The sequence below is a fragment of the Aphanomyces astaci genome, assembly GCF_000520075.1.
Source record: "Aphanomyces astaci strain APO3 unplaced genomic scaffold supercont1.29, whole genome shotgun sequence".
Taxonomy (NCBI): Eukaryota; Oomycota; class Saprolegniomycetes; order Saprolegniales; family Verrucalvaceae; genus Aphanomyces; species Aphanomyces astaci.
This window is the reverse complement of record NW_009798292.1, coordinates 449,058-472,178: the sequence shown is the minus strand read 5'-3', so window position 1 is coordinate 472,178 and position 23,121 is coordinate 449,058. Positions and strand designations below refer to the sequence as shown.

The 23,121-nt window shown below is 49.5% G+C and overlaps 10 protein-coding genes and 1 non-coding gene across 16 annotated transcripts; 7 read left to right on the top strand and 4 right to left on the bottom strand.

Annotated features, from left to right (window-relative positions):
• Positions 1–2,740: 2,740 nt before the first annotated feature.
• On the bottom strand, positions 2,741–3,481 carry H257_10645 (hypothetical protein; the record flags this gene model as incomplete). Its single annotated transcript, XM_009837249.1, has 1 exon — positions 2,741–3,481. The coding sequence occupies one exon, from the start codon at positions 3,479–3,481 to the stop codon at positions 2,741–2,743; it is 741 nt and encodes a 246-aa protein (XP_009835551.1).
• A 164-nt stretch (positions 3,482–3,645) lies between these two features.
• Positions 3,646–4,589, top strand: H257_10644 (hypothetical protein; the record flags this gene model as incomplete). Its single annotated transcript, XM_009837248.1, has 2 exons — positions 3,646–3,708; positions 3,777–4,589. 2 exons carry the CDS (start codon positions 3,646–3,648, stop codon positions 4,587–4,589), a joined length of 876 nt encoding a protein of 291 aa, XP_009835550.1.
• A 121-nt stretch (positions 4,590–4,710) lies between these two features.
• H257_10643 (hypothetical protein) lies at positions 4,711–5,301 on the top strand (the record flags this gene model as incomplete). The annotated part of the gene is made up of 1 exon (XM_009837247.1): positions 4,711–5,301. The coding sequence occupies one exon, from the start codon at positions 4,711–4,713 to the stop codon at positions 5,299–5,301; it is 591 nt and encodes a 196-aa protein (XP_009835549.1).
• A 667-nt stretch (positions 5,302–5,968) lies between these two features.
• H257_10642 (hypothetical protein) lies at positions 5,969–6,331 on the top strand (the record flags this gene model as incomplete). The annotated part of the gene is made up of 1 exon (XM_009837246.1): positions 5,969–6,331. One exon carries the CDS (start codon positions 5,969–5,971, stop codon positions 6,329–6,331), a length of 363 nt encoding a protein of 120 aa, XP_009835548.1.
• A 1,666-nt stretch (positions 6,332–7,997) lies between these two features.
• H257_10640 (hypothetical protein) lies at positions 7,998–10,704 on the bottom strand (the record flags this gene model as incomplete). Its single annotated transcript, XM_009837245.1, has 3 exons — positions 7,998–8,289; positions 10,377–10,535; positions 10,562–10,704. 3 exons carry the CDS (start codon positions 10,702–10,704, stop codon positions 7,998–8,000), a joined length of 594 nt encoding a protein of 197 aa, XP_009835547.1.
• H257_10641 lies at positions 10,241–10,312 on the top strand. The gene has a single exon. It is a non-coding gene; the product is annotated as a tRNA-Gly (tRNA).
• A 421-nt stretch (positions 10,705–11,125) lies between the features above and the next one.
• H257_10639 (small nuclear ribonucleoprotein E) lies at positions 11,126–11,657 on the bottom strand. Its single transcript, XM_009837244.1, has 2 exons — positions 11,530–11,657; positions 11,126–11,444 (listed from the first exon to the last, which is right to left on the bottom strand). Exons 1-2 carry the CDS (start codon positions 11,590–11,592, stop codon positions 11,235–11,237), a joined length of 273 nt encoding a protein of 90 aa, XP_009835546.1. The 5' UTR covers positions 11,593–11,657; the 3' UTR covers positions 11,126–11,234.
• A 171-nt stretch (positions 11,658–11,828) lies between these two features.
• H257_10638 (hypothetical protein) lies at positions 11,829–16,527 on the top strand. 3 transcript variants are annotated; one of them, XM_009837242.1, is made up of 9 exons: positions 11,829–12,345; positions 12,998–13,045; positions 13,121–13,199; positions 13,271–13,414; positions 14,586–14,750; positions 15,369–15,543; positions 15,697–15,812; positions 15,909–16,233; positions 16,346–16,522. In XM_009837242.1, the coding sequence occupies exons 1-9, from the start codon at positions 11,859–11,861 to the stop codon at positions 16,454–16,456; spliced, it is 1,650 nt and encodes a 549-aa protein (XP_009835544.1). In that variant the 5' UTR covers positions 11,829–11,858; the 3' UTR covers positions 16,457–16,522. The 3 variants fall into 3 exon arrangements, with proteins under 3 accessions (XP_009835544.1, XP_009835543.1, XP_009835545.1); XM_009837241.1 differs by having other exon boundaries at positions 15,697–16,233; positions 16,346–16,527; XM_009837243.1 differs by lacking the exon at positions 11,829–12,345 and having other exon boundaries at positions 12,693–13,045.
• Positions 16,528–17,112: 585 nt separating this feature from the next.
• On the top strand, positions 17,113–18,087 carry H257_10637 (hypothetical protein). 3 transcript variants are annotated; one of them, XM_009837240.1, is made up of 2 exons: positions 17,113–17,468; positions 17,541–18,087. In XM_009837240.1, exons 1-2 carry the CDS (start codon positions 17,204–17,206, stop codon positions 17,975–17,977), a joined length of 702 nt encoding a protein of 233 aa, XP_009835542.1. In that variant the 5' UTR covers positions 17,113–17,203; the 3' UTR covers positions 17,978–18,087. The 3 variants fall into 3 exon arrangements, with proteins under 3 accessions (XP_009835542.1, XP_009835540.1, XP_009835541.1); XM_009837238.1 differs by having other exon boundaries at positions 17,120–17,468; positions 17,538–18,086; XM_009837239.1 differs by having other exon boundaries at positions 17,120–18,086.
• Positions 18,088–18,280: 193 nt separating this feature from the next.
• On the top strand, positions 18,281–20,445 carry H257_10636. Of its 2 annotated transcripts, XM_009837237.1 has the most exons (4): positions 18,281–19,435; positions 19,530–19,662; positions 19,727–19,932; positions 19,984–20,445. In XM_009837237.1, the coding sequence occupies exons 1-4, from the start codon at positions 18,347–18,349 to the stop codon at positions 20,296–20,298; spliced, it is 1,743 nt and encodes a 580-aa protein (XP_009835539.1). In that variant the 5' UTR covers positions 18,281–18,346; the 3' UTR covers positions 20,299–20,445. The 2 variants fall into 2 exon arrangements, with proteins under 2 accessions (XP_009835539.1, XP_009835538.1); XM_009837236.1 differs by having other exon boundaries at positions 19,727–20,445.
• Positions 20,446–21,225: 780 nt separating this feature from the next.
• Positions 21,226–22,627, bottom strand: H257_10635 (GTP-binding protein YchF). Its single transcript, XM_009837235.1, has 3 exons — positions 22,119–22,627; positions 21,819–22,044; positions 21,226–21,751 (listed from the first exon to the last, which is right to left on the bottom strand). The coding sequence occupies exons 1-3, from the start codon at positions 22,613–22,615 to the stop codon at positions 21,332–21,334; spliced, it is 1,143 nt and encodes a 380-aa protein (XP_009835537.1). The 5' UTR covers positions 22,616–22,627; the 3' UTR covers positions 21,226–21,331.
• Between the last annotated feature and the right edge of the window lie 494 nt (positions 22,628–23,121).

The following is a 23,121-nucleotide window of genomic DNA, read 5'->3' as shown; positions in this document are numbered from 1 at the left end:
CTTCACTTATACTATACTCAAGTATATAAGCCAAGCCTTTGGCGCGTAGCAAATCGGTTAGACGATGAGGCGGTGGTGGATGGGCCCCGGGTTCGAGTCCCGGGGTGTCCCGGGGTGCGCCAAATTTTTCCTCAACTTTAGAACTCTGTAGCGTAACAGTATTCCGTTCTAACATGTAAGCATTATTAAGTGCACGCTTTTACACTTAAATGCAGTATGATTCCGCTACCAACTCCTCGGTTAAAGCTACTTCGTCCTCCTCGTGATCAGCAACAGGGGCTGGAATAGTTGGCTGAGTCCTTTTTCGGCCTTTGGGACGAGCGGCAGCTTGACTTTGGAGAATTGCATGGTAATCGGCAGTGATAAACTTACCGCTCACAGTCAAGGTCTTCCTCGCAGCACGTTTTTTCTTCTGCGGGGGTAGCAAGAGCACATCACTCCTCACAATCGCACTGCGCTGGAGCCACGTGGCTTCAATGTCAACCGAGTCGTCCTGAGACGGCTTGAAAATGGACAAACGGTACCGCATTTTGTCCAGGGATGGTGGACACAAGCCGGTGCAATCAAATCCATTCACAATAGAGGCATCCTTTGTTGACGACGACCACACACGACACGCGATCGAAATCGCGTGTTGCTTGTTGATGCTCGTCGCGATGTCGTTCCACATGTCGTTGGCAATCTCCCGACAGATGGCTTGCTTGAACGGGCGAAACACTGTCACGTCCAACGGCTGGAACACATGAGTCGAGTTCGCTGGCAAGAACAGCAGCAAAATGCTCTGGCGCACCGCTTCATCGTAGATGTAGGTGGAGTAAAGCGAGGAACATCCATCTAAAATCAGCAGGATTGGCCGCGGTGTTGACGCAGGTATCGCAGAGTCGAGCATGGTAAGCCACTTTCGACGATGTATGAGTTCGTCTAACCCTTCTCAGATGTCGTCACCGTTTCACCCGGTATCACAAGGCTGTCACATACGTCAGTCGTAACACGATCGCCAGGGAGGATAAATAGAGGCGGGATCTTTGATCCGTCTGCACCAACGCAAGCCACAATTGTGACGTGAGCAGACGCAGTTGACTCTTCGACGTAGACATGCTGCGTTGACCGATGAACGACCACCTTCGTCGCTGTCTTGGATGGAGAGAAACTCGTCTCGTCCATGTTGAATACGCGCTTTGGGTCCATGTTGACGTGGGTCAAGGCATCAAGCAACTCCTCGTAAAAGGCGGCGACAGCGTTCTCGTCGACAGCGTGTCGTGATTTGCTGAGGACGTTGGACTTCTTTGTCTTGAGTTGGTCGTGTCGTGCAAGGAACTTCTGGTACCAGCCTGACATCGGCTTGGTCGGTGCTGTAAAGCCGTGTACGGTGTCATGGATTGCGGCCGCCTTGTCCAGGATTTGAGTGCGGTTAACCGGATGACCATCACGCTGATCCAGGTCACCAGGTCACCAGGTCATTTTCATATTGGAGGGGCAACATTGGCTGTGGTCCCATGGACTTGGAGGCGACGTTGGGTCTTTTGGCCTTTGCCACATGAAAGCGAAGGGCTCGCTGAGGAATGGCATACGCTTGTGCAGCAGAAGGGATGTTGCACTTCTTGGAGACTACGTCTACTATCGCTTTAGCCACATCGTCAGGCGAGTACGGCGTTCTTGGCGGCATTTTGATTTGAAAACAGGCGAGCTCCTCTTTAAGTTAGTACTATTTCCCACCATAAATTTTTGAAGGTGTTAGTTGTTGCAGGCTTACATTTTCTCCAATCATATCAATTCTTGATTTCTATTGGGTAATGCAGCTCGGCAAATCACAGATCCGTCACGTTATGTCGATAGGAGTAGGTATGGCAGAAAAAACTTCCGTTATTGGATGCACGTGGCTCTTACCCGATATCGCCATCACTGGTTTACGAGCAGCGTGCAAACTGATGACATCGGCTGATTGGTTGTTTGTACTACAGTCGTCGTGGATAGCAAGGGTTTGAGTGTTCCGGGTTTCGGTGTGTCCATATGGTGTTGGCGGCAGCGTCGAAACGATGATTGTTCTGCTGCAACCCAAGTGGGTGCCTGCATGTGGGCGATTGTTTGGTCATGGAGCGTGCATAGCTACGAGCAAGAAATTGCTAGGCGGTGCAGACGTAGAGCGAAATGGTTTCTTACCCAGAGCGGTCGTCATGGCTGTGTGATCTGTGGACAGTCTGAACCATTACATTGCATCTATGCCGAGCCGCCCCTTCACCTAATCGATATGGTGACGATTCCAACGTTGGCACATAGCACTTTTTGATCCCACTGATCCCCTCGAGGCACGATTACGCTTGGAGGCCTTTCCACTGACCCCCCCAGTGACGCGATACTTGCTCGGGTCACAAGTCCAAAGCTTGTCCTATATACCCTCAACATCACCCACCCCTTGGTCCAGCGAAGTCTAGACACAATCACAACAATTGAAACCCGTTCAAGAGGTTCATACTGCCACCCCCGTAGCCCCCACCGTTGGCGACGGCGGCAACTATATTGAGATTCGCGTTATATCAACAATCAAATGTGGACAATCATGCTGCAATTCAACAACGACCACTCAAGACCGCGGGATGCAGCAGCGATGGCTTTGCCTACGGTAGGTAGGTCTAGGTTTCAAACCATATCATTCGTGCTCAGATCCATGATGCAACCCTCCATTGAGAAATGCACAACACATTGTATTACACTACGACATAGTTTAAATCTACCAACAGGTTTAAGCTTTCTTGCTCTTGGCAGCAGGGCATCCGCCAGTCTTGGGGTCCAACTTGCCGTTGCCCCCTGCGATACGGTAGCACTTGGTTGATGGGAAGATGGACATGATGCTGGTCGTGACCGAGAAACACAGGCACATGGTGAAGACGGTGATCAAAATGATGCCGGCCAACGGATTCTTGCCGCCCTTCTTCTTGAGCTCTTGCATCTGGGGGCGCTGGGGAGGCAGCATCCACAGCCACGTGAGCGCAAACAACTTGCTCCCGTATGAGATAAAGTACGAGTACGTGACGTCCCACCGCACTTCGGTCGTGTCAGACTTGAGGTCGTTTTGGGACAGCATAAAGTACGTGTCGATGAACTTGTAGATCACAGACGCAAACTGAGACGCCAAGTTGGACACGGTCGTGACCAAGCCGTACGTGGCGCCTTCGTTGCCGACATCGGCGATCTCCACGGCGCAGTACGTTGCCACGATGAAGCGCACGCCGCCGGGCACGTTGTCCGCCAGCGCCACGCCGGTGTAAAACCATTGTTTGCGAATGATGTCCCAGATCGTCACAAAGATGACAAACCCGTCCACCAACATCACACCGACGGACGAAAGACCGATGGCCCACCGCCAGTTCCAGTGCAGACCCCACTTGGCCACGGACAGGAGGATCGCGGCAAAGATGAGTTGGCCAATGATCGTAGACAACGAGTCGTTCAATGGCTCGACTTTGGCCCACACACTTGACATGGGGTTGCCGGCCGTGGCCTTCCCTGATACTTGCGCCGTCTGGCACTCCCGTTCGATTTCTCGGCGCCATTGTGGGCCACCAACTAGACCCTGCATACCAAACCCGATTAATTCACGACAAATTCCTTGCGGCCCTGCCGAAATGGAAATGTCGAGCACGAACAATGCAAGGTCGTCGCACCATAGCCTCCACCATGATCCTGTCCCAAATCTGGCATATAACGGCGGTAACACCTGTGCCTGTCGTTATGGTTGCAACGTGGCAACGAATGATTACCAATTACATCCTTTGCAGTCGAACCACCGACGACCCCTCGTATCGCCCCCTCCTGCATCGTATGTGGCATCACGACAAGCACATCGGACTCGGCATCCCCCACATTGCGTCCACAATTCGCAGCCAACGGTTGCTACTCCTGCAGCGATTAATGTGCTCACCTGCCTCCGATTCCCCTCCGCCTTGGGCGTGTTTGGTCCAGCAACAGTTGTTCAGTGCCTCCAGCAACTGTACCGGACATCACACCCATTTGACTTTCTGTGGCAATGCCCCCACTCATTATCGGCGTGGATGTATACTACCGAGCTCCATCCATTGTGGCTTGACGTGTGGTTTGAATGGTCACGCGTACCCTTGGAACGACGTATTTCCATTGCCCCGGACATTGCTACCACTCTCGACTTGCCCCTGTGGGACTCAACGTTCGCGCCATTCCTCGATATCCACAAAAACAACGCTGCACGCATGTCGTCAAAACGAGCACCTACTGGTTCGTGGTGCCTCCATGGTGCTAGCAACGGGCTTCGCAGCCTCCGTGATTTTCTACGTGTTGGTGTCGGCGGATCGTGGCCCTCCTTCCACCAATTTATTGCCGCCATGTCGTCCGGTAATCGGGCAGTCCCAGTCGTGTTGCAGAACGGGTCGATCCGTTTTGCCCCAGTCGAAAAGTCCCGTCTGATTTACGAGCATTTCACGAAAATCCTCCGCGATGTCAAACTGCTGTACTCAATCCCCCACGACGCCCAGCTCCAAATGCTTCCTCTGACCGACCATACCTTTCAACCGAAAATCAAGTACATCGTTGTTCCGTTTGAGGTGTGGCCGAAGTGATTTGTGCAGATTCTAGCGTCCCACTCTGATTATCCCACTCGTGACCACCCCACAAAGAGTGCTACTCGCCCCAACTTCAAGTCGGCTCGACTTTACTTGCGATTGGTGCGCCAGTCCATCGATGTCCCCCCCTGTGCATGCGGATGTGTGGTTCCGTGTCCTCTTTGGCATGCTTCCTGTGAATGCTCGTTTCGTGTATCGCCAGGCTACAGACGCCAGCGCCGTGCTGTGTGCGCACGGCTGCCTCGAAGTTGAGTCTCAACTACACGCACTTTTTGCTTGCCCTCGATTGGCCCCCCTGTGGCAAACCCACCAGTCAGCATGGCGGACTACTGGAGTCCGATTTTCCTGGCACAACATTTTGAACCTGGACGATTTTTATTGTCACGTCAACCACGGGCATCTCAAACCAGCACTGTTTCAGTTGTGGGTCATGGTCACTGGTGTCTGTCTACACCTCCTGTGGTTTCACCACAATCAAGTTCAATATCAGGGCCACGCGCTACCGCCCCTCGCGGCCCTCATTGAACTGTCCTTTGTCACTTGGACTGCCACAGTACGGTCGTGGCTTCGTCGTTTACCCCCTGACGATATCACTCGACCTGCTCTGATGGCTGCGCTAGATTTGTTATTTCGGCAGTCCCACTACTCGCAATTGCATCAAAAATTCCCCCCGTGTCTCAAGCTTGCACCGACGTTCGATATTCATTAGCCCCACGCTGGTTTACACTGGCTGTACCGTTGTGCAATCACCATTGTCGTGTCGTGTTTTGTTTACCCCTATTCCACCCCAAGCACTACTCCCCCCACCATCTCAACTGCGGTTTTGCTGCATCACCAGCATATTGTGGTGTGCGTCCAGTCCAAAGTTGTGTACATTCATTTCTGGCTACGTTTGCCCCATCCCCTGCAACCGTACGCCCACCAACGTGCTCTGATGTCCGTCACTCCAGCCTCACCACACACACATTGCTGCAGTATCCATCGGTTGCCTTGGCTCGAGGGGACTCCCCTTCGCAGATCATCACGTGATTCGTTTTGTGCGGCATTGTGTTTCACTGTGTTGTGCGACATGACCAGTACCCCCCCCGAACTGGCTTGATTGTTCCCCATCTTCCACTTCTCGGCTGCGCCTCTCCAGCATCATTCTCGGCCTCCCCCATCATAATCATGTTCCACATGTAGTTCCTTGCAAGTGCTTCGTGCTCTGGCATTCGGACTGGGTTGAGCTTCGGCAAGATTAGGACTAGCTGTTAATATTGATAATCTATACCCTTTGACAATAGACTAACGGCGCCCAGTCCTTCAGTTGGCAGCTTGTACATAGTACCACTATGCTGACCATCGTAAAGACTACCCTTCGTTCACCAACTGTTACCATGTCGCTTGATCTGTCCACCGTAACCCCTCTTGGCATACCTGTCGACCCGTCGATTGGCACCAACCCCCTCGTGATGCCACACGGTTCCACTCCCCGGCTGCTTCGTCGTTCCATAACGTCCAGGACAGCCAACGACTCAGGCGTTGATGACACTGTCACCGACCCGTTACCTTTTGTTCCTGGCCAACCGCTCGTTTCGACTGCTTCGCCGCCACCCAGCACGTCTCCTGCGGAGAACGTATGGGAGTTCATGCGTGCAAATCATCGCCGCACTGACCGCGCAAGCTCCAAAGCTGATATCGGCACCCATCGCCCCACCATACCCCAGCTTGCACCCCTCCTGGAACTCTGGAGCTTCTGACTAACGGCTCTACGCAAGCACCAAATTCTGAAAGGCACCAGGCCTCGTTAGTGCATCGGCCACGAGCGACAACACGACGACGACAGACTGCACAAAGGTCGTAACGTATCTTTACTGATTATTTGGCGCTCAATCATACGGACCCCCGACTCGCATAATCCCCCTGACCAAACCTCCCGCCGCTGCGTGCTCGCCCATACTACAAAACGCATATGTGACGTCCAGCGCGAATCATTGGACGCCCCCATCACCCCTGCGGACCATGAACCCCAACAAGGTCATTTTCGAGCGGTGCTTGTCATAATTCTACTTCTGACGTTGCTGGGCCTTCGTCAAATTCTCGTGAGCCATCCGAATGACTTCCTTTCGATGTTCCGCAAAATTCTTGGCAAAGTTTTCTTGGACAAGGAGCCGCTCACGGAAGGGTTGCGCAACCTGCGGCCTGTGTCGACTTCGAAGGGCGTCAAGCCGGTTGATGCTTGGACTAATCCTTGGTGGGCATACACGATCGTTGGCAAATGCTCGACCCAGTCTTGTCCTAGATATGACACTTGACATCTGAGCGCATCTTCGAGATTTCGATTCTGGCGATCAGTCCCTCCATCGGCTTGAGCTCTGCCGGCGGTGGTCATGGATTGGCGGATACCCATAATCTCCATGAGGGACTTCCAAAACGTGCTTGTAAACTTGGGGTCACGATCGCTGATGATCATTGCTGGTACTCCATGGTAACGAACAACACGTTCGAAGAATTCCTTCGCCGTTTGGGGTGCGTCAACATCTGATCTCGTCGGGATGTACTTTGGCCGCTTGGAGAGCTTGTCTATCACGACCAAACTGGCATCATGCCTTTTTACACGGGCAAACCGGTGATCCAATCCGCTGAAACAGTTTGCCAACACTCTTCCGGCGCGGGAATGGGAATCAGCTTGCAATTTGCACGCAGACTGCTCGTCTTGTATAGACTGCATGTTTCACAAGTCGCGACGTATAACTTCACGTCTTTGGCAAGAGTGTTCCAGTAGTACCACTGCGCTACACTTAACAATGTACGTCGAGTTCCAGTGTGCACGGTAGTGCTTGGATCGTGTACGAGAGATAAATTCTCGGCGAGTAGCACGTCATCGTTGGGGACACATAGCTTCCAAACTTGGTCGTGGCTTTGGTGTCCATCTCGATGGTGCTAAAGGACACTTGCTTCGAGTGGTTCACCGTTAGGTGTTAAGGCACTAGCACTCCTTTTTGCTTCCCCAACTCCTCTCCCCTAAAAGGAGAGTCGACAATGAGCGATATCACGAGTCGTGTAGATGGAGAGAGCCGAGGCATGGATAAGAAGTCGATTGATGCGCGCCGCGACTGAGGCACAGTGGATACCACACGCGTGGATTGAGAGCTGGTCAACGGTGGAGGTGGCCTGTGGAGGCCGAGACAAGGCATCAGCTACCACATTCATCTTGCCCGGGCTTTGATGGAAGGCAAAGTCGAAACACTGAAATCCTCAAGCCAACGCGTCAACTTGGGCGTAAGAGACCGGCGTTGTCATGACCTACTTGCAGCATGAGTTATCGGTGTATACATCAAACCGAGTGCCATGCAGGTAATGGCGCCACTTGCCCAGAGCCAACTTAATGGCGTACTGTACTTTTTCGTGCGCGGGCCATTCTGTTCATGAGGACAGAAGCGTTTGTTTGGACATGTAAGCAACGGACCGATCATTGCCGTCGCCGTCGAGCTTGTAAGTGACTGTACCACAGCAGAAACCAGAGACGTCGGTGGTAACCACAAAAGGCTTGTTGTAGTCAGGCAATTGGAAAACAGGGGTTTGCTGCAACGCGAACTTGATTGTCAAAAACGCTCGACGCTTGTCCTCGCTCCAGTGCCACTTGGCTCCTTTCTTCAGCAAACCACTAAGGGGGCGGATGAGCTCCGTTAAGTCGAGGATGAACTTGCGGTAGTAACTGGCAAGACGACAAAACTCATGACATCTTTGCACGAGTGAGGCTCCGACCACTTTCTGCGTTCATTCTACCGGTCTAGAGCTGCGTTTAACAGTAAGTCGAATCTTTGTCGGGAATCTGTATCCGTGCTTGGACAGTGAGGTCGTGGAACTACTGAGCCAATGGGGCCGCCATAGTACATATACGAACGAGGGTTCTCCCAAGGCTCGATTAGGGCCACTCCTTGGGTCCTTTGCTTATCGTTAGCTCAGGTTTATTTATTCCATTCAATACATAGTCACCCACGATGAAGACTAACTTTCCAGCAAAATATAGGTCGGCTACAATACAGGTGTAGGTTAGTAAAGTTGTTTTTGGGTGAGTCTGGATCACACCCCAATTTTTGCCCAATTAAAATGTCGAAAATTTGGTTCAAAGTAATTCGAAGAATTTAGTTGTTCTCTATTTTTGACTGTCTGAATTTTCAAACTGATTTCGAAAGAATCAGTAAATTAACTTTCAGAAAAAGTCCCTTTAGGGCACTCTGGCTGCCACAAAAAATGTCAGAAAACACCTCTTTGAATATTATGACAATTTTTCAAACAACGGCTTTTGTGTTTTTGGCTACCAAATCTGACATATATAACGTGACACAATACGTCGCGTTTTTACTGTTTTCTGACAGAAAAAAGTTTGATCTGCAACTGTCCAATTTTTACCTACACGTTATTAGACAGATTTCGGAACACGTTCCCATGCATTTGCCGTCAATTTACCTCCTTAAAAATTTTCCAGTTTACGGGAACTGTCAAATTTTATGTGGGATGCCGTAGAATCGGCCATTTGTACGGAAAGGTCACCCCTCCTCTAGGGCACCATCATTGGTCTTAAATCGTGGATTTCAACCAGTCGCGCATAACGTTAATAATGCACACTTCGTCACCTTGCATAACCCGACGTGGCCTGGTGTCCAGCCTTTTCCTCACTACTGTAAGGTGGGTCATTCCAAGAGTTCAGGTGGAGCGATTACGTGCATCATATCTTGTCTTATTCATTCAGCCAGTTATCCTGAACCTTCTCCAGCAGTCGGCGTAATTGCCTTGGTTCGATGTCCTGCCACGACGATTTGAATATGGGGCTTCGGTGTTTCGCCTATAGGCGCATGAAGCGTACAGAAAACTCACAATTCTCATCCGCATGTGCACATAAGTGGACATGGTCGAGTACGCAGTTGCGCCCCTCTAATCATGAACTAAAATCACCAAGCGGTTTCGTAAGGTGTCGTAAAGCTACTTACTCCCTTGCTCAACGTGGCACGCAATAACTGGGATCATAATAGTAAAGTTGTGGACCCATGAGGTGTGTGACAAGACCCCTTCGTGATGCCAGTTGTGGTAATGGGGCCACATGAGTAAGCTTACGCAATGCAACAACAGGGAACTATGTGCGGTGTGGATTCGCCACCACACATGCAAGCATACGGATATCGTTCCTCATGCGGATGTGGTAAATGCAAATAAGTTTTGTCGAAATCATGAGTTGGGTCTGCCACATATTTCCCGTGCATTAAAATTTCCGTGCGTGGGAAGTCTACGGCAGTGCTTCCGAAATATGTCTATTCTATCGATAGTTCTGCTTCCATCATGGCATCCAGAGGTCACATCATAATATTTTCTCACCTCCCATTTGAAACGGGAATTCTGTGTGCATAAAAATTTCTGTGGCATCCAGACTCGGCCTTAACCTCTTTTTTATTATTTGGCGAAAAACGAGATATTTCGCATGATATTGAATTCTCCAAATTTTGGATCCAGACAGATATTTGATAATTTGCATTTTTGCCGGTTTCTTAAATTGCCAAAATATCGAAGATTTTGGCCTTTTTTGAGATCCAGACACACCCAGGCTATGAATAAAAACGCGCCGTTAGTCTATTGTCAAAGGGTATAGATTAACAAGTATTAACAAGCTTGAGCCGTTAGTCTAATGGTTAGGATTTCTCCCTTCCAAGGAGAAGGTCGGGGTTCAATTCCCCGACGGCGCAACTTTTTTTCTGTAAAACAATCCCTTCAATTATTCAGAGTACCATATTCCATCCTCCTGGTGACCGAGTCCACGGCAGCGATGTATCGCCGTTGGCAGTCCAGTTGGTCGGTGTATTCGTGGTGAAAGTACTTTGATCTTGCATGCCAACACTCACGGCCCTTACCAAGTTCGCCACCGCTGGTTCTGGCACTGCGAGAAATTGCAAACGGTTGTTCGGGTTGCTGGTTAACGACTATGATCCCTCGACCTCTGGGCTAGAGCTTGTAGGGGTGTTCTGGGATTCGGCGTGGTTGTGAACGTTGGTTGAACCAGTGGCAAGTACTTCGTACTAGAGTAGGGCGGTGGTGGTCTTGACGACGATGATTGTGATCCGCTTCCGAAATCCTTCATGGCTGTGTGGAAATGTGAGGCCTTGCTACGCGGTGTAGAAATGCTGTGAAGCGAATGACACATTGCAAGTCTGCTTGACCTTAGATGGCGCCCATTGAAATCGCACATCAACTTTGGCGCTCGCCCATGCATGACCTTAACTTCCAGTGTCATATGTCATTCCGAATGGACTACATACTGCACCATTATAGTATGGGGCAGTAGTCCTTGCGCGAGCGTCCGAGTTGAAGGCGTTCCCGCCCATGCATGACCTTAACTTCCAGTGTCATATGTCATTCCGAATGGCCTACATACTGCACCATTATAGTATGGCGTTCGAGTTGAAGGCGTTCCCGCGGTGATGATCACCACTGGAGGTCCAAAGGCATGAGGCACGTGCGCTACGGCACTGAGAATTCCGACGAAAAGCGTTCATCTGGGTCCGAAGGTCAACACTGGAGGAATACATAATACATTGCACCAACACATGCTATCTCGGGGGCGTCGCATGGTCATTGATGCATTGCCAATGATGGTATACGGATGGCGATCTAGTTGCTTCCGCCCCCGTCTGCCGCCATCATCAATGTGATGGTGTCGCCCTTGAGCAAAATGCGACCCAACGGGATTCGTTTGAGGTTCTTCACGTCAAGCTCTTCTGCATCGTCCAGCACCAGGTTCATGTACTCGTCAAAGCCCATGATGCGGCCTTCGATGCGCGAGTTCACTTGTTCATACAGCCAGATCTGCACCCGCGATTTCTACACACCACACAGCATCGTCACAACCTCCCCTTTGGCGACGAGCAGCATGATGATGATGTCATCATGCTGCGCGAGTACGTACATTCTGCAGGAAGCGGAAGATCAGGTTGATCGGCTGCGTCATGGGTTTCTGGACCTTGTTCATCGTGGCGTCTGCGTCTGGTTGTTGCTTGTCTCCCTACCGCTTGTTGGATTTGGGGCTTCCACCAATTAAGTAAGTCTCCACCAATCAGGTGGCGTAAATGCCACAATTTATATCCAATCACACGGCTTGAGTCTACCCTACACTATTCAAGTACTGAAAGTACACAGCTCTACTTTTTACATTGGCACACTATTTTCGACGTTTGAGCGCTCCAATTTTAGTGCGGAAGTCAACCTATTGTTACAAGCGACCGACGCCGTGGTAGAATGCAGCGCACCGTGGCACAACATGCAGTGGCTACGTCAGCTGCAGATGGGATTGACGCACCCACCGACGCGTCAGCAGCAGCATCAGCTCCTCCCCATCCTGCTGACGCTGCTACTCCCGCCAAAGCCTCCTCAGGGAATTGGATCCAGGCGCGCCTCGACCAACTCAAGAACTCGGTCAAAAAGCATTTCGCACCGCAGTTGACCGAGCTCAAGTCGAAACTCACAACGTCGGCAAGTTTCAGCCGAGACCGCATTCGCACGAGCGGCGAACAGCTGCAACCAGCGCTTTCCAAGGCCAAAGGCGGTGTGGTCGGACTCACACGACGGGTGTCGCACACATCGGCGCACATGCAACAGCAGGTGGAAGCATTATTGGGCGCTCGCCTTGTCCATGACTTGTTTGTGACCAAGAAGCATGCCGTGGAGGATGATCGTTCCCAATTCGTCATGGACTCCAAAGCTAGTCCAACCCACTTCGTAGCATGTATGTCCGGACTACACATACCCTTGTATTGTCCTTTCACCCCAAAGTTGGTTGACTCTTGTGCTGATTCGCCAAATCTATCGATCGATACTTTGTACTGCCTGCCTATGTATGTTCAGATCGTCCAGTGTCACACTAATTTCAGTCACACACTGATTTGATGATGAATTGGGTGGATTTGATTGGCTACTTGATTAGTATTCAGGGTTTTGATTGGTCAATCTATTGTCTGCCGATTTGGTGCTGCTCATTCGATTGAGCACCCCACTCTAATTTCGAATCGACTTGACAATACAAGCGCGCGTTTGTATGGAGCAACAAAGGGCGTTCGGTTTCTTCAAATATATTGTCTATTTTCCCAAAATTTGGTTGACTTTTGTGAGGAATCGCCAAATATCTATCGATCGATTCGTTGTACTGAATTTTGTATGTAAAAAAAGTGTCCAGTGGTGGATTGGTATCACACTAATTGAGGTCACACATTAATTTTCTATGTGGATAATGGTTTCGTGCAATCTGATTGGCTAAATATATCCTTCTGCCGATGATTCATGTGTCCATTCAATTTGGTTGTGTCGATTTATTCATTATTCTCCATGTCGCTCCAGTTTACAGAAGAAACACATAAACAATATGTATCTAAACTCGATAGCTGCACACAATCTCGTGGGCTGGTACGACGCTCCCAACTCAACTTACGGTACCTTGTTAATTTGCCCCAAACCAACCAACCAAAGCGTGCAACATATACTGTGATTGTTTCATGTCGTTGTAGCTTGCTCCATGTCTTCGGTGGCGGCGATATGCATGGACATGCCTCATGTTCTGTACACCATCGTTGCATTCACGGGCTGGTACGGATCTCCAGCTAAGCCCGTTCTTATGCTATAATACTGTATGTATGCTCAACGTGTCATGCCCATAGTGTGGCTACGTACACACGTTGTTCGGCTGTAAATCGCGGAATGCGCCACCATCTTTTAGCCGAGCCAAGGCTGCACCGATATTGTGTTCGTGTTGGTGGGTTGCCTGCGTCGCTTCGGCTTCCATTCTGGCAACACGTGTCTGGGTACAGGACTAGTATGCGATAGCTCTAACGGCATTGCCTTGTATACTGTATGTGATTCCCGTGTATTCTTTGGTTCCATTCTGCACCTGCCCCCAACTAGCTACAGTTGCGTGAATTGAATGCGATAAACATTTCACTACGTTGTATAGCCCTGCGTGATGCAACTGGTTAGCTGGCTACAATTGTGATATGAATTGTATTACATTTATGTTGGTGCATATCTGTCGTAGCTAGAGATGTCAACTGAGCGTAAGGACGTGATTTTTGTGCGACCTAGCTGGCTACAGGTTTGAATGGAATACATTACTTTTTCTCATGATGTAGCTGCATGGCGTAGCTGACAACAGGTGTGAAGTGTATAGTTAATTTCTGTTTATGTAGCTACTGAAGCTGACTACCGTTGTGAACTGAGTGAAGTCTGTGTGACGTAGCTGGCTACAAATTTGGGGAGGGGGTGCAAACGAATCGTGCCGACCAAACCGATCCACAATCGATCTGATTGGTTGAATTTCATTGAGAAGGTTTTGATTGGTTAATAATTTTGAGCTCGTCTGAAGTAGCCAATCAAATCGATTTAAATTCCAACGAGAAACCACAACACGACATTTCACTCGAAAGCACAATATGTGTTATTGTCATTCTTTTACCCAAAATTTGGTTGACTTTTGTGCTGATTCTTTGCCAAATCTATATCAATCGATTCGTTGGTTTACTGACTTTTTTTGTATGTAAAACTCGAGCCATATCACACTAATTGAAGTCACATACTAATTCGATGTTGAATTAGTCGTATAGTGGATTTGATTGGCTACTTGATTCGTGATCTGGGATTTGATTGGTCGATCGATTGTCTGCCGATGTATTTGGTGATTCTGCCCATTGAACTCCAATTTCGAATCGACTGACAATATTGATTCCTGAATACATGGCTACGCATCTGGCCACCGTTAATGAACGCAACGTGTTAAGTATTGATTGCTCATGTCCTAGTTGTGTGGCCTCGCTGACCAGCTACCTACCTACAGTGTGAATTGAATATGGCAGGTGTGTGGCGTAGCTGGCTACAGTTGTGGAATGAATGTACTTACTCTATTGTTTATATTTCTCTCATGATGTAGCTCCGTGGTGGAGCTAAGTAGGTGGTTATAAACATCACTGGATGACTTTGTAGGTCGAAAGAATTGCAGCAAACTTCGTCAGTAGACTATTTGACTTACCAGCACGACGCCAAGCTCAAAGGCGAGTGGGTTGAAGCCATCTACATTGACGTGCGTCGAACCTACGGTCGTGTAGCTATCGAGTCTTCTGCCTCTGGTCTTTCAGACGGATTATTTAGGTACATTCGATTGAAATATATATTGTCCTTTTAAAAATTTGAAACTTTTTTTTCGCCAAATCTATCGATTCTTTGTTACTGAATGTTGTATGTAAAAACGTGTCCTTTGTGGTGATTGGTATCACCGTAATTAACACTAATTTGATGTCGTTGATGATGGTTTCCTGCTATCTGATTGGCTGAATCCTTCTGCCGATTCTTCAGTATATTTATTTGGTTGTGTCGATTCATATATTATTCTCCATGTCGCTCCAGTTTAGAGTAAACACATAAACAATATCTACCGTCGAGTCTATCTTCGCAACTGACCACTGCTTTAATGGGCTTTGATTATGGATTTGATACGAATTCCTGGACCCTGATCCACCAATAGACTCACACAACCGATCTTCATGAATCGCTTTCATTGGTCAATCTGAACAGGCTTGTCGCTGATTGGCTACATTATTTTTTCGGTTTACTTTGTGCTTACTGCGGAATATCACGAAAGTAGCCAATACAATTTCATAGTGTGAGATTTTTGTTTGATCGACTTTTCTTACGAATTATGCCAATAATATATGGGAGTTTTTTGGCATTTTCATACCAACGTTCGTTACGCTGGGATCGTTATAGCAGCCGCAACAATGCTATGGATCACTCTGACCAAGACATTCAATCACAACTGACGGGAATCCTGCTGGCGTTGGCCAGCCGGTATCCACTCGTGGGGTATTGCCAAGGCATGGACTATATCGCTGCGCATCTCCTTCAACATGTGATTTCACACTCGACACAAGCCACCGCCGCTTCTGTAAGTGAGAGCACTTACTTATCCGTACCTACTACTCCTTTGATTCATACTCGTCTTGTTCCTGGGGTTTTACGTCCCGCTAGTTGGTCGTAGTTGTGTTCTAGTAATACTAGTCGTTCTGGTCTAGTCGTCGATGTGACTGGTTTTGGGTAGGCACTGAGCGCCGTGCCGTTGTCGTCCAAGGCGCAACGGTTGGTCGAGGAAGAAGAAACCTCGTTTTGGCTGTTTGTGGCTCTGTTGGACCAGTACGGGTTGGAAGCCATGTTCAGGTACTAGTACTACTAGTATTACTAGGCGTTTTCCCTTTGGGCTGTGGAGAGATATGTGTTTTTTTGTTGTTGGCTGTATATATATATATATTGTAGCCCGGGGCTGAGCAAATTGCACTTGCATTGCTATCAATTCAATCGGTTTCTGCAACTCGGGCTACCGAAACTGCATGCACATTTTGAAGTCGAAGGCATGTCGGTGCAAATGTACCTCGTCGGGTGGTTTCAAACCCTATTTTTGTACTTGAACGCGTTGCCGCGCCACAGTATCGACAACATGTGGGACATTTTCATGGCGGAAAAGAGCTGGAAGATCCTCTTCCGTGTGGCGCTGGCCTTGCTGTCCATGTGTGAAGCCCACTTGCTTCAACAACCCATCGACAGCGCCAGTCGTTTCCTCAATACATTTGCGACCCACTTGGTACGAACCAAAAAACAACACATAACAGGGCCATGGTGGTTTCCCTCGGGAGTTCATTTGCCTGGGATAAGGAATCGATGTCTCACTTGGGGACGCATTGATGTATTCCTAGCCCATGTTGGAGCCATACGTGCTAGTGCCCACGGCGCTTCGTATTAAAGTGACCAACCGCCACCTCGCGGACCTGAGCCTCGGATTTGACAGCACGCAGCCGCTGCCGTAACAGATGCCTAATTTATTCCACCGAAAAAAATATAAAGTGACATGTAAATTATAAACTGGAGCTGCGTCTTCATGTCAAACAATGTGCCGTTAGCGATATAAGGACACTGGTGGTACACTGTCGACCGTCATGAGTGATTTTATATTGAGACTTAGTGCCGTCCTGACTAATATTACATGTGTGATGGACTAATTTTGTAATTGGTACTAGTAATTAGTAGTGCGGATCAATAATTTCGTGCAAAATATTGGGTCTTTGGGGTGTAGGTGGTGAGGCTCACTTGCTCTGGTAGTCGTAGAAAGCCATGGAATACTATGGTATAAGTAACGAACCTGGGATACGACGATGTATGTCTGCACTTTTTACTACTGTTTCAATGAAAGCTGGGTTGTGATGTGTGTTTACAGTTAGGCGACAAATCCCAATTACAGATAATGTTAAGATAATACTGTAGTCCATAGTAATTATTCTCGATATTCAAACTAGGTGCGGTCCGCACTAATTCTCATGATTGAGATATACGTATAGGTCGACGGTGTAACAGTAGCTATATAATAATGCTACTTCGAAGTATAAGTATATAACGAGTTGCACTAGCAATGCGCTGGATGAGCTGGCTAACAAATTGTATCGAGAAACCATAACCGAATATGCGATTCCGATGGAATGTGATGATTATTGCTTGGATTATACTAGCATCGGTCTAAACTTAGAGTCGTCAGATCATTTTTTGAGACTCCACCGGCCATGTACGACGACGACGACGATGATGCCGAAGGCAATGTCGGCGACACACTCCACGCCCTTGAGGCCACGTTGGTTCAACTGGAAACCAAATGCTACCTTGCTGCGATTCCTAGCTCCCATCCAAAGTCGGCGGAAACCACGGCTTGGGCTGCTGTCATGGCAGAGTACGTGGACGCTGCAGCCACGTGCACGAGGTTGAGTCAATCGGGGGCTGCCGAGATTTGTCGTGGAGACTGTAGCCAAGAAGGCGACGACAATGATGATGGTGATGATGTGCTTCTCCTATCTACTGTGCCTCGATCATGTGATGATGATCATGCTGGTACTACTGTAGTAGGCAGTGCATTGCTACTTCGTATGGAGTCGTCTCTGGCATCGCTGGCGGCCTCGTGCACTGTCGCACAGATATGGGACGCAGACGCCCCCGAAGTGGTAGATGCCATCGCACGATGCTTCTTTGACCTGGCCAAGCTCTGCGAAGCCACGGGATTAGTTGTGCCAGCATTCCCAGACTCGGACGACGCCCTTGTGGTCATGAAGGATGATGCACCGTTGGACAACCGTGGTGGGAAAGGAACCATGAAACCGGTGGCGATCGCAAGTAGGATACGCGAGCCTCGACGCCGACGACACGTCGAAGTTGCCATCGAAAGCTCGTCGTCAGACTCGGACGATGAGGCGGTGGCCTGGTGCGCGGACATTTTGCCACGTCAGAAGAGGCCTCCACCGGCCTTGCGCTCTCGCTTCACAGACATGGCTACCCCAAAGAAGTGATTTTCTATCGATATGTGTTAACCATCGACGACGACATTCTGGACTGGATGTGGAGCAAACTCGATCAATTGTAAGCCTTAATTTTCGATATACTATATGTATAGTTCACAAACCTGGCATTTAATTAGTTGGCTAAGTTAACGTCAGAGTAGTTTGGCTAAGTTATCGGATTGAATGTCACTTTTCATTAGCCTGGCATAGTGCAGTACAAATGTACTGTACCGTTACAATGTGTCGGAACGGGGCCACTTCAACTTGCAGGGCCACCATACTGGACCCAAGTAAAACCTGTAGTGGCACAGCTTCAACCACACCCCTCTCATCTCGATTAAATCACCTTGACTCGCAGTATCAATTGCGACCGACAACATGCTCCTCGCACTTCGTAGCCTCGTTGCCATGGCGGCAACAGCTTATGCCTCTGCTCCTGTCAATGCCGCCGCCGACACTCCATTAACTCCGCTGGCCCAAGAACACTTCATCGTGGACCTTCCCCACTACCGCGACCCAACCCCAATCTCGTTTGGAATGTACGCCGGCCGCATGCCATTGCCTAGCAACGGACAAGAGATGTTTTACTGGTACGTTGAATCCAAGGACAACCCTGACGTGGACCCGTTGGTGTTGTGGCTCAACGGCGGGCCAGGCTGCTCGTCGCTCGGCGGGATGTTCACGGAGCTCGGTCCGTTTGTCGTCGAGAGCGACCTCACCGTCAAGCTGAACCCGTACGCGTGGAACCGCAAGGCGAACGTTGTGTTTTTGGAGTCGCCCGCGGGGGTGGGCTTTAGCCAGCCGCAGTTGAACCAGTCCGACTACAACGACGACTTTACCACGGACCGTATTGCCGAGTTTCTCGAGCAATTTCTCCTCACGTATCCGTCGTTGCAGCAACGACCGCTGTACATTACGGGCGAAAGCTACGCAGGCATCTACATTCCGTACCTTGTGCACACATTGGTCACGGCCAAGGCAACCCCCCATCAGCAGCAGCAGCAGTACCCCCCTCACCATCACGGGCGTCGACGAGGCGGGGGGGGGGTCTTTACCCCTCGGTTCCCTACCATCAACCTCCGCGGGTACGCCATCGGCAACCCCTTCACGGACGCCGACATTGACGGCAATGCATACATGGACTACTTTTACGCCCACGCGTTGATCTCCATGGAAAACTACAACGACATGGTGGACAAGTGTGAATCGGAGATCGGCCAGTGCATGTTCACTTCGGTCAACTGCTCGGCGCCGTGCCAAGCCGCGATTGACGAGGGCATCGTCGCCGCGGACACGGCTTACTTTAACCCGTACTACATCTACGGCGATGTGTGCCTGCTCTCCAACAACCAAGCCGACATGCTACATTTCCGAAAGCGCATGGATTACCAGCCCATGCACCGTGGAAAGATCGAACCGTGTACGGACAAGTACACTGAAAAGTACTTGAACTTGGCCGTTGTCCAGGTATATATATTCATAGCTCGTACACTCTATCGAATTGGTCACGAATGGGCGACAACTCGTTGGTGTGTGGCGTCTAACGACGGTGAATTGTTAGGAAGCTATTCATGTCAAGACATCGAGCGGGGCGTCACCACTGTTTGCATGGGCAGACTGCAACATGGACATTGCCGAGGGGTACAATCGATCTCTTTCTGCCCTGCCCAAGTACAAGACCATTCTTAAGCACAGTATGTGATTCGACTATAACCAACCAACAGCTACTCTATATTTCGACTAACTCATCGTTTGTAGATTTGACGGCGCTGATTTACAGTGGGGACGCGGACGCCGTGGTCAACTTTATCGGGACCGAGCGGTGGATTGCCAGCCCCAACGGCTTGCATTTGCCCGTGACGCAAAAGTGGAAGTCATGGTTTGGTCCCGACCAGCAGCTCGCAGGGTACACGCAAGAGTACCAAGGCCTGACGTTCAAAACGGTCAAGGGTGCAGGCCACATGGTACCTATTCAAACCACTAGGACTCGGTATTGAGTAGTACCTACTCATTAGGTCCCTGCCATTCGACCGCTGCATGCGTTGTACATGTTTGAATGCTTTTTGTACGGTGATACAACGTGCAACACGTTCGCGTACCCCCAAGACAACCTCGAGTACCTGACGGGGGAAGTGGACGACGCAGACAACCTCACCTCTGTGATTGCCACCAAGTTGGAGTCTACGAATGACATGGCAGCACGTGGAGCGAGTAGTAGTAGCAGTACCTTGTGGACCGTGGTGGTGGGAACGGGGGCGGGCGTCGCAGCGTTTGTGGCCTTGCAAGTCATGACCACTGCTACCCGTCGATCGACGTATTCGGCGTTGTAGAACACGAGGGCTATGAGCATGCTATTTTGTTTTAACAAAGTTCACAATGTCAAGCGTCCCTTTGGAAGGCTACCATTGATGTCAAGAGACAGTCTACTTTGTAAATACTATATAGTGACGTTGATCTGCCATCGGCAGCGACCAGCAACATGTTGTAAACCCAACGAGCCGGACACCAAGAATCTACTGGTACAGCTAGCTAGCTAGCTACAGTAGTACAGTAGTAGTAGTACTAAATAGATATGGTAGCATCTACTATGTACTACTACATACTAGTACCTCACACGGTCAATACAAGAACATCTACGAAGTATAAACTGGAGCATGAATTGACATAACCAAATACTGTAAATGTACACAAGAATCGACAGAAGAATTGAGCCAATCAGAATTGCAGGAAACCTTCACAAACGTTTAATTAGTGTGTAAATTCATTTAGTGTGATTGCAATCACAGGACAACACTTTACATACAAAGTTTTCAGATCGATCGATAGATTTGGCGATTTAGCCCAAAAGTCAGCCATATTTTGGATAAAAGGACAATTCCACAACTGTACAGTACAATGTACTGTGCCCTGTACAACAAGTAAACGGTATTTGGCTCCCACATTCCACACATGGCTACACTAGCAACCGGTAGCTGGCACGCCAAGATGTTTTGGCCACTTCCTCTTCCGACATTTACTTTGAATTGACACAGACAATTGAGCGCTCACTCAATTTGGGCGAATGATACTTTGAAAGGGAATTGTATGAATTTTCGCAAAAGATTGGTTTATAATCAGCGCTTAAAACAATTATAAGCCAATGAAATGTCATAAATGTTCGATATTGATAGAAATTGAAGAATTACAGCCAATGAAATGCAAATGTCGCCAGTAACTTGGAACATGCGAATTTTGAAATGTCGGCAGTAACCTGGAACAGAGGAAGTACATATTATTCTTGTCTGCTTGAACCCACGGAACCACGCAATATGTATGTACAGTGCATGTGTACTAGTATTGTACTAGTGTACATATGGTGTAACGTTAACGACCCACAAGAAAGTGAAACACGTCGCCGTCCTGACACACATAGTCTTTGCCTTCGGTACGAATCCAGCCATGGTCCCGTGCTTGCTTCATACTGCCTGCGTCGACGAGTTTGTCAAACCCGATGGTTTCTGCTCGAATGAACAGCCGCTCAAAGTCCGAGTGGATGACGCCGGCGGCGGCAGGCGCCAGCGTACCCTTGGGAATCGTCCACGCGCGCGCTTCTTGCGGTCCGACCGTGTAGTACGACTGCAGATGCAGCAGTTCATGGCATGCCCGGATCACTTGCGTGAGCCCGGTCTCTTGGAGTCCGCTGCATTCCAGGTACTCTAGCTGTCCCGCTTCGTCGTCGAACTGGGACGCCGCTTCCTCTAACGCGCCCGACACGTTCAAGCACACACTGCCTTGCGCTTCGACCTACAGTAACAAAAAATCATATGTGGTGAAAACACTAAAACTGGTCGGGGGTATCGCTTTTGCGTACATGCTTCCGCACAGCTTCGGTCATGGCGTTGCCTGTGGCGGCATCGTCTTCAGACACGTTGCACAGGTACAAAGCTTTCTTGGGCGTGAGAAGTTGCAGGCGATCGAATTGGAGGCGCTCCTCGGGGTGCTCGAACGCGACGTCAGTGAGGGCGATGCCATCTTCCAGCAGCGGCAATATGCGCTTGAGGACGGCGTGGAGATGCGCGGCGCCTGGATCGACAGACCTACGAGAACAAACGTGGTACACGCATGACTACAAGGCGGGAGGATGTGTTTATATGTGTGACGAGGTTCGTACTTCTTTTTGCCGACCGTTTGCAATCGCTTTTCAACGGTTTGGAGGTCTGCAAGTAGAAGTTCTGTTTGGATCGTGTCAAGGTCTCGCAGAGGGTCCACTGTCTCCTCGACATGCAAGATGTTGATGTCTTCAAAGCACCGGACGACGTGGGCAATCACCGCCACCTGCCGGATGTTGTCGAGGAACTTGTTGCCGAGACCTTCGCCCTTGGACGCCCCGCGAACGAGTCCTGCAATGTCAACGAACTCGAGTTGCGTCTCAATCACTTTTTGCGACGATTCCATCTTGCCCAACGCGTGGACTCGTGGGTCCGGCACACCCACTCGAGCGATGTTGGGGTCGATCGTACAGAATGGATAGTTCGCCGCTTGGGCTTGCCCCGTGCGGGTGAGGGCGTTGAAGAGAGTGGACTTGCCCACGTTCGGCATACCCACGATGCCCACAGACCGATGGAAGTGCCGCACAAGCACGGACCGAGCACCGCCACCAAGCATCATCGTCGTGTCAAGATGATAATGGATGACATTTGAATAACGACCTGGGATTGGCTGGATGTCATGTGTTGGGCTATATTATTATCTTTAAGCTTTTACGGTAATTTTAACGTTATATTTTCACAGAGTAGTTATTAATACTCCGGAGTACACCATTTTGCAGTTAAGTTGGACGAATGCCCGATGTGTTTGGCCATGCGCCCGATATATTTGGTGGTGTGCCCGATATAATTAGCCATGTGCCCATGTAATTTGGCACACCGAGGTCGTGTGCCCAATATATTTGGTGATGTGCCCGATATAATAAGCCGTGTGCCCAAGTAATTGGCCATCTGCCCAAAGAATTGGGTCGTGTGCCCTGTGTGAAATAATTCTAATTAAAAATTGAACTCAATAAAAATTCACTCGAAATGAAACTTGCATCACATGCCAATGTCCATGTCGTCCATGGCCTCCGCTCATCCGTAAAAGTATTCGAGGCGTAGCGCGTATCGATTCAAACCGTAAGT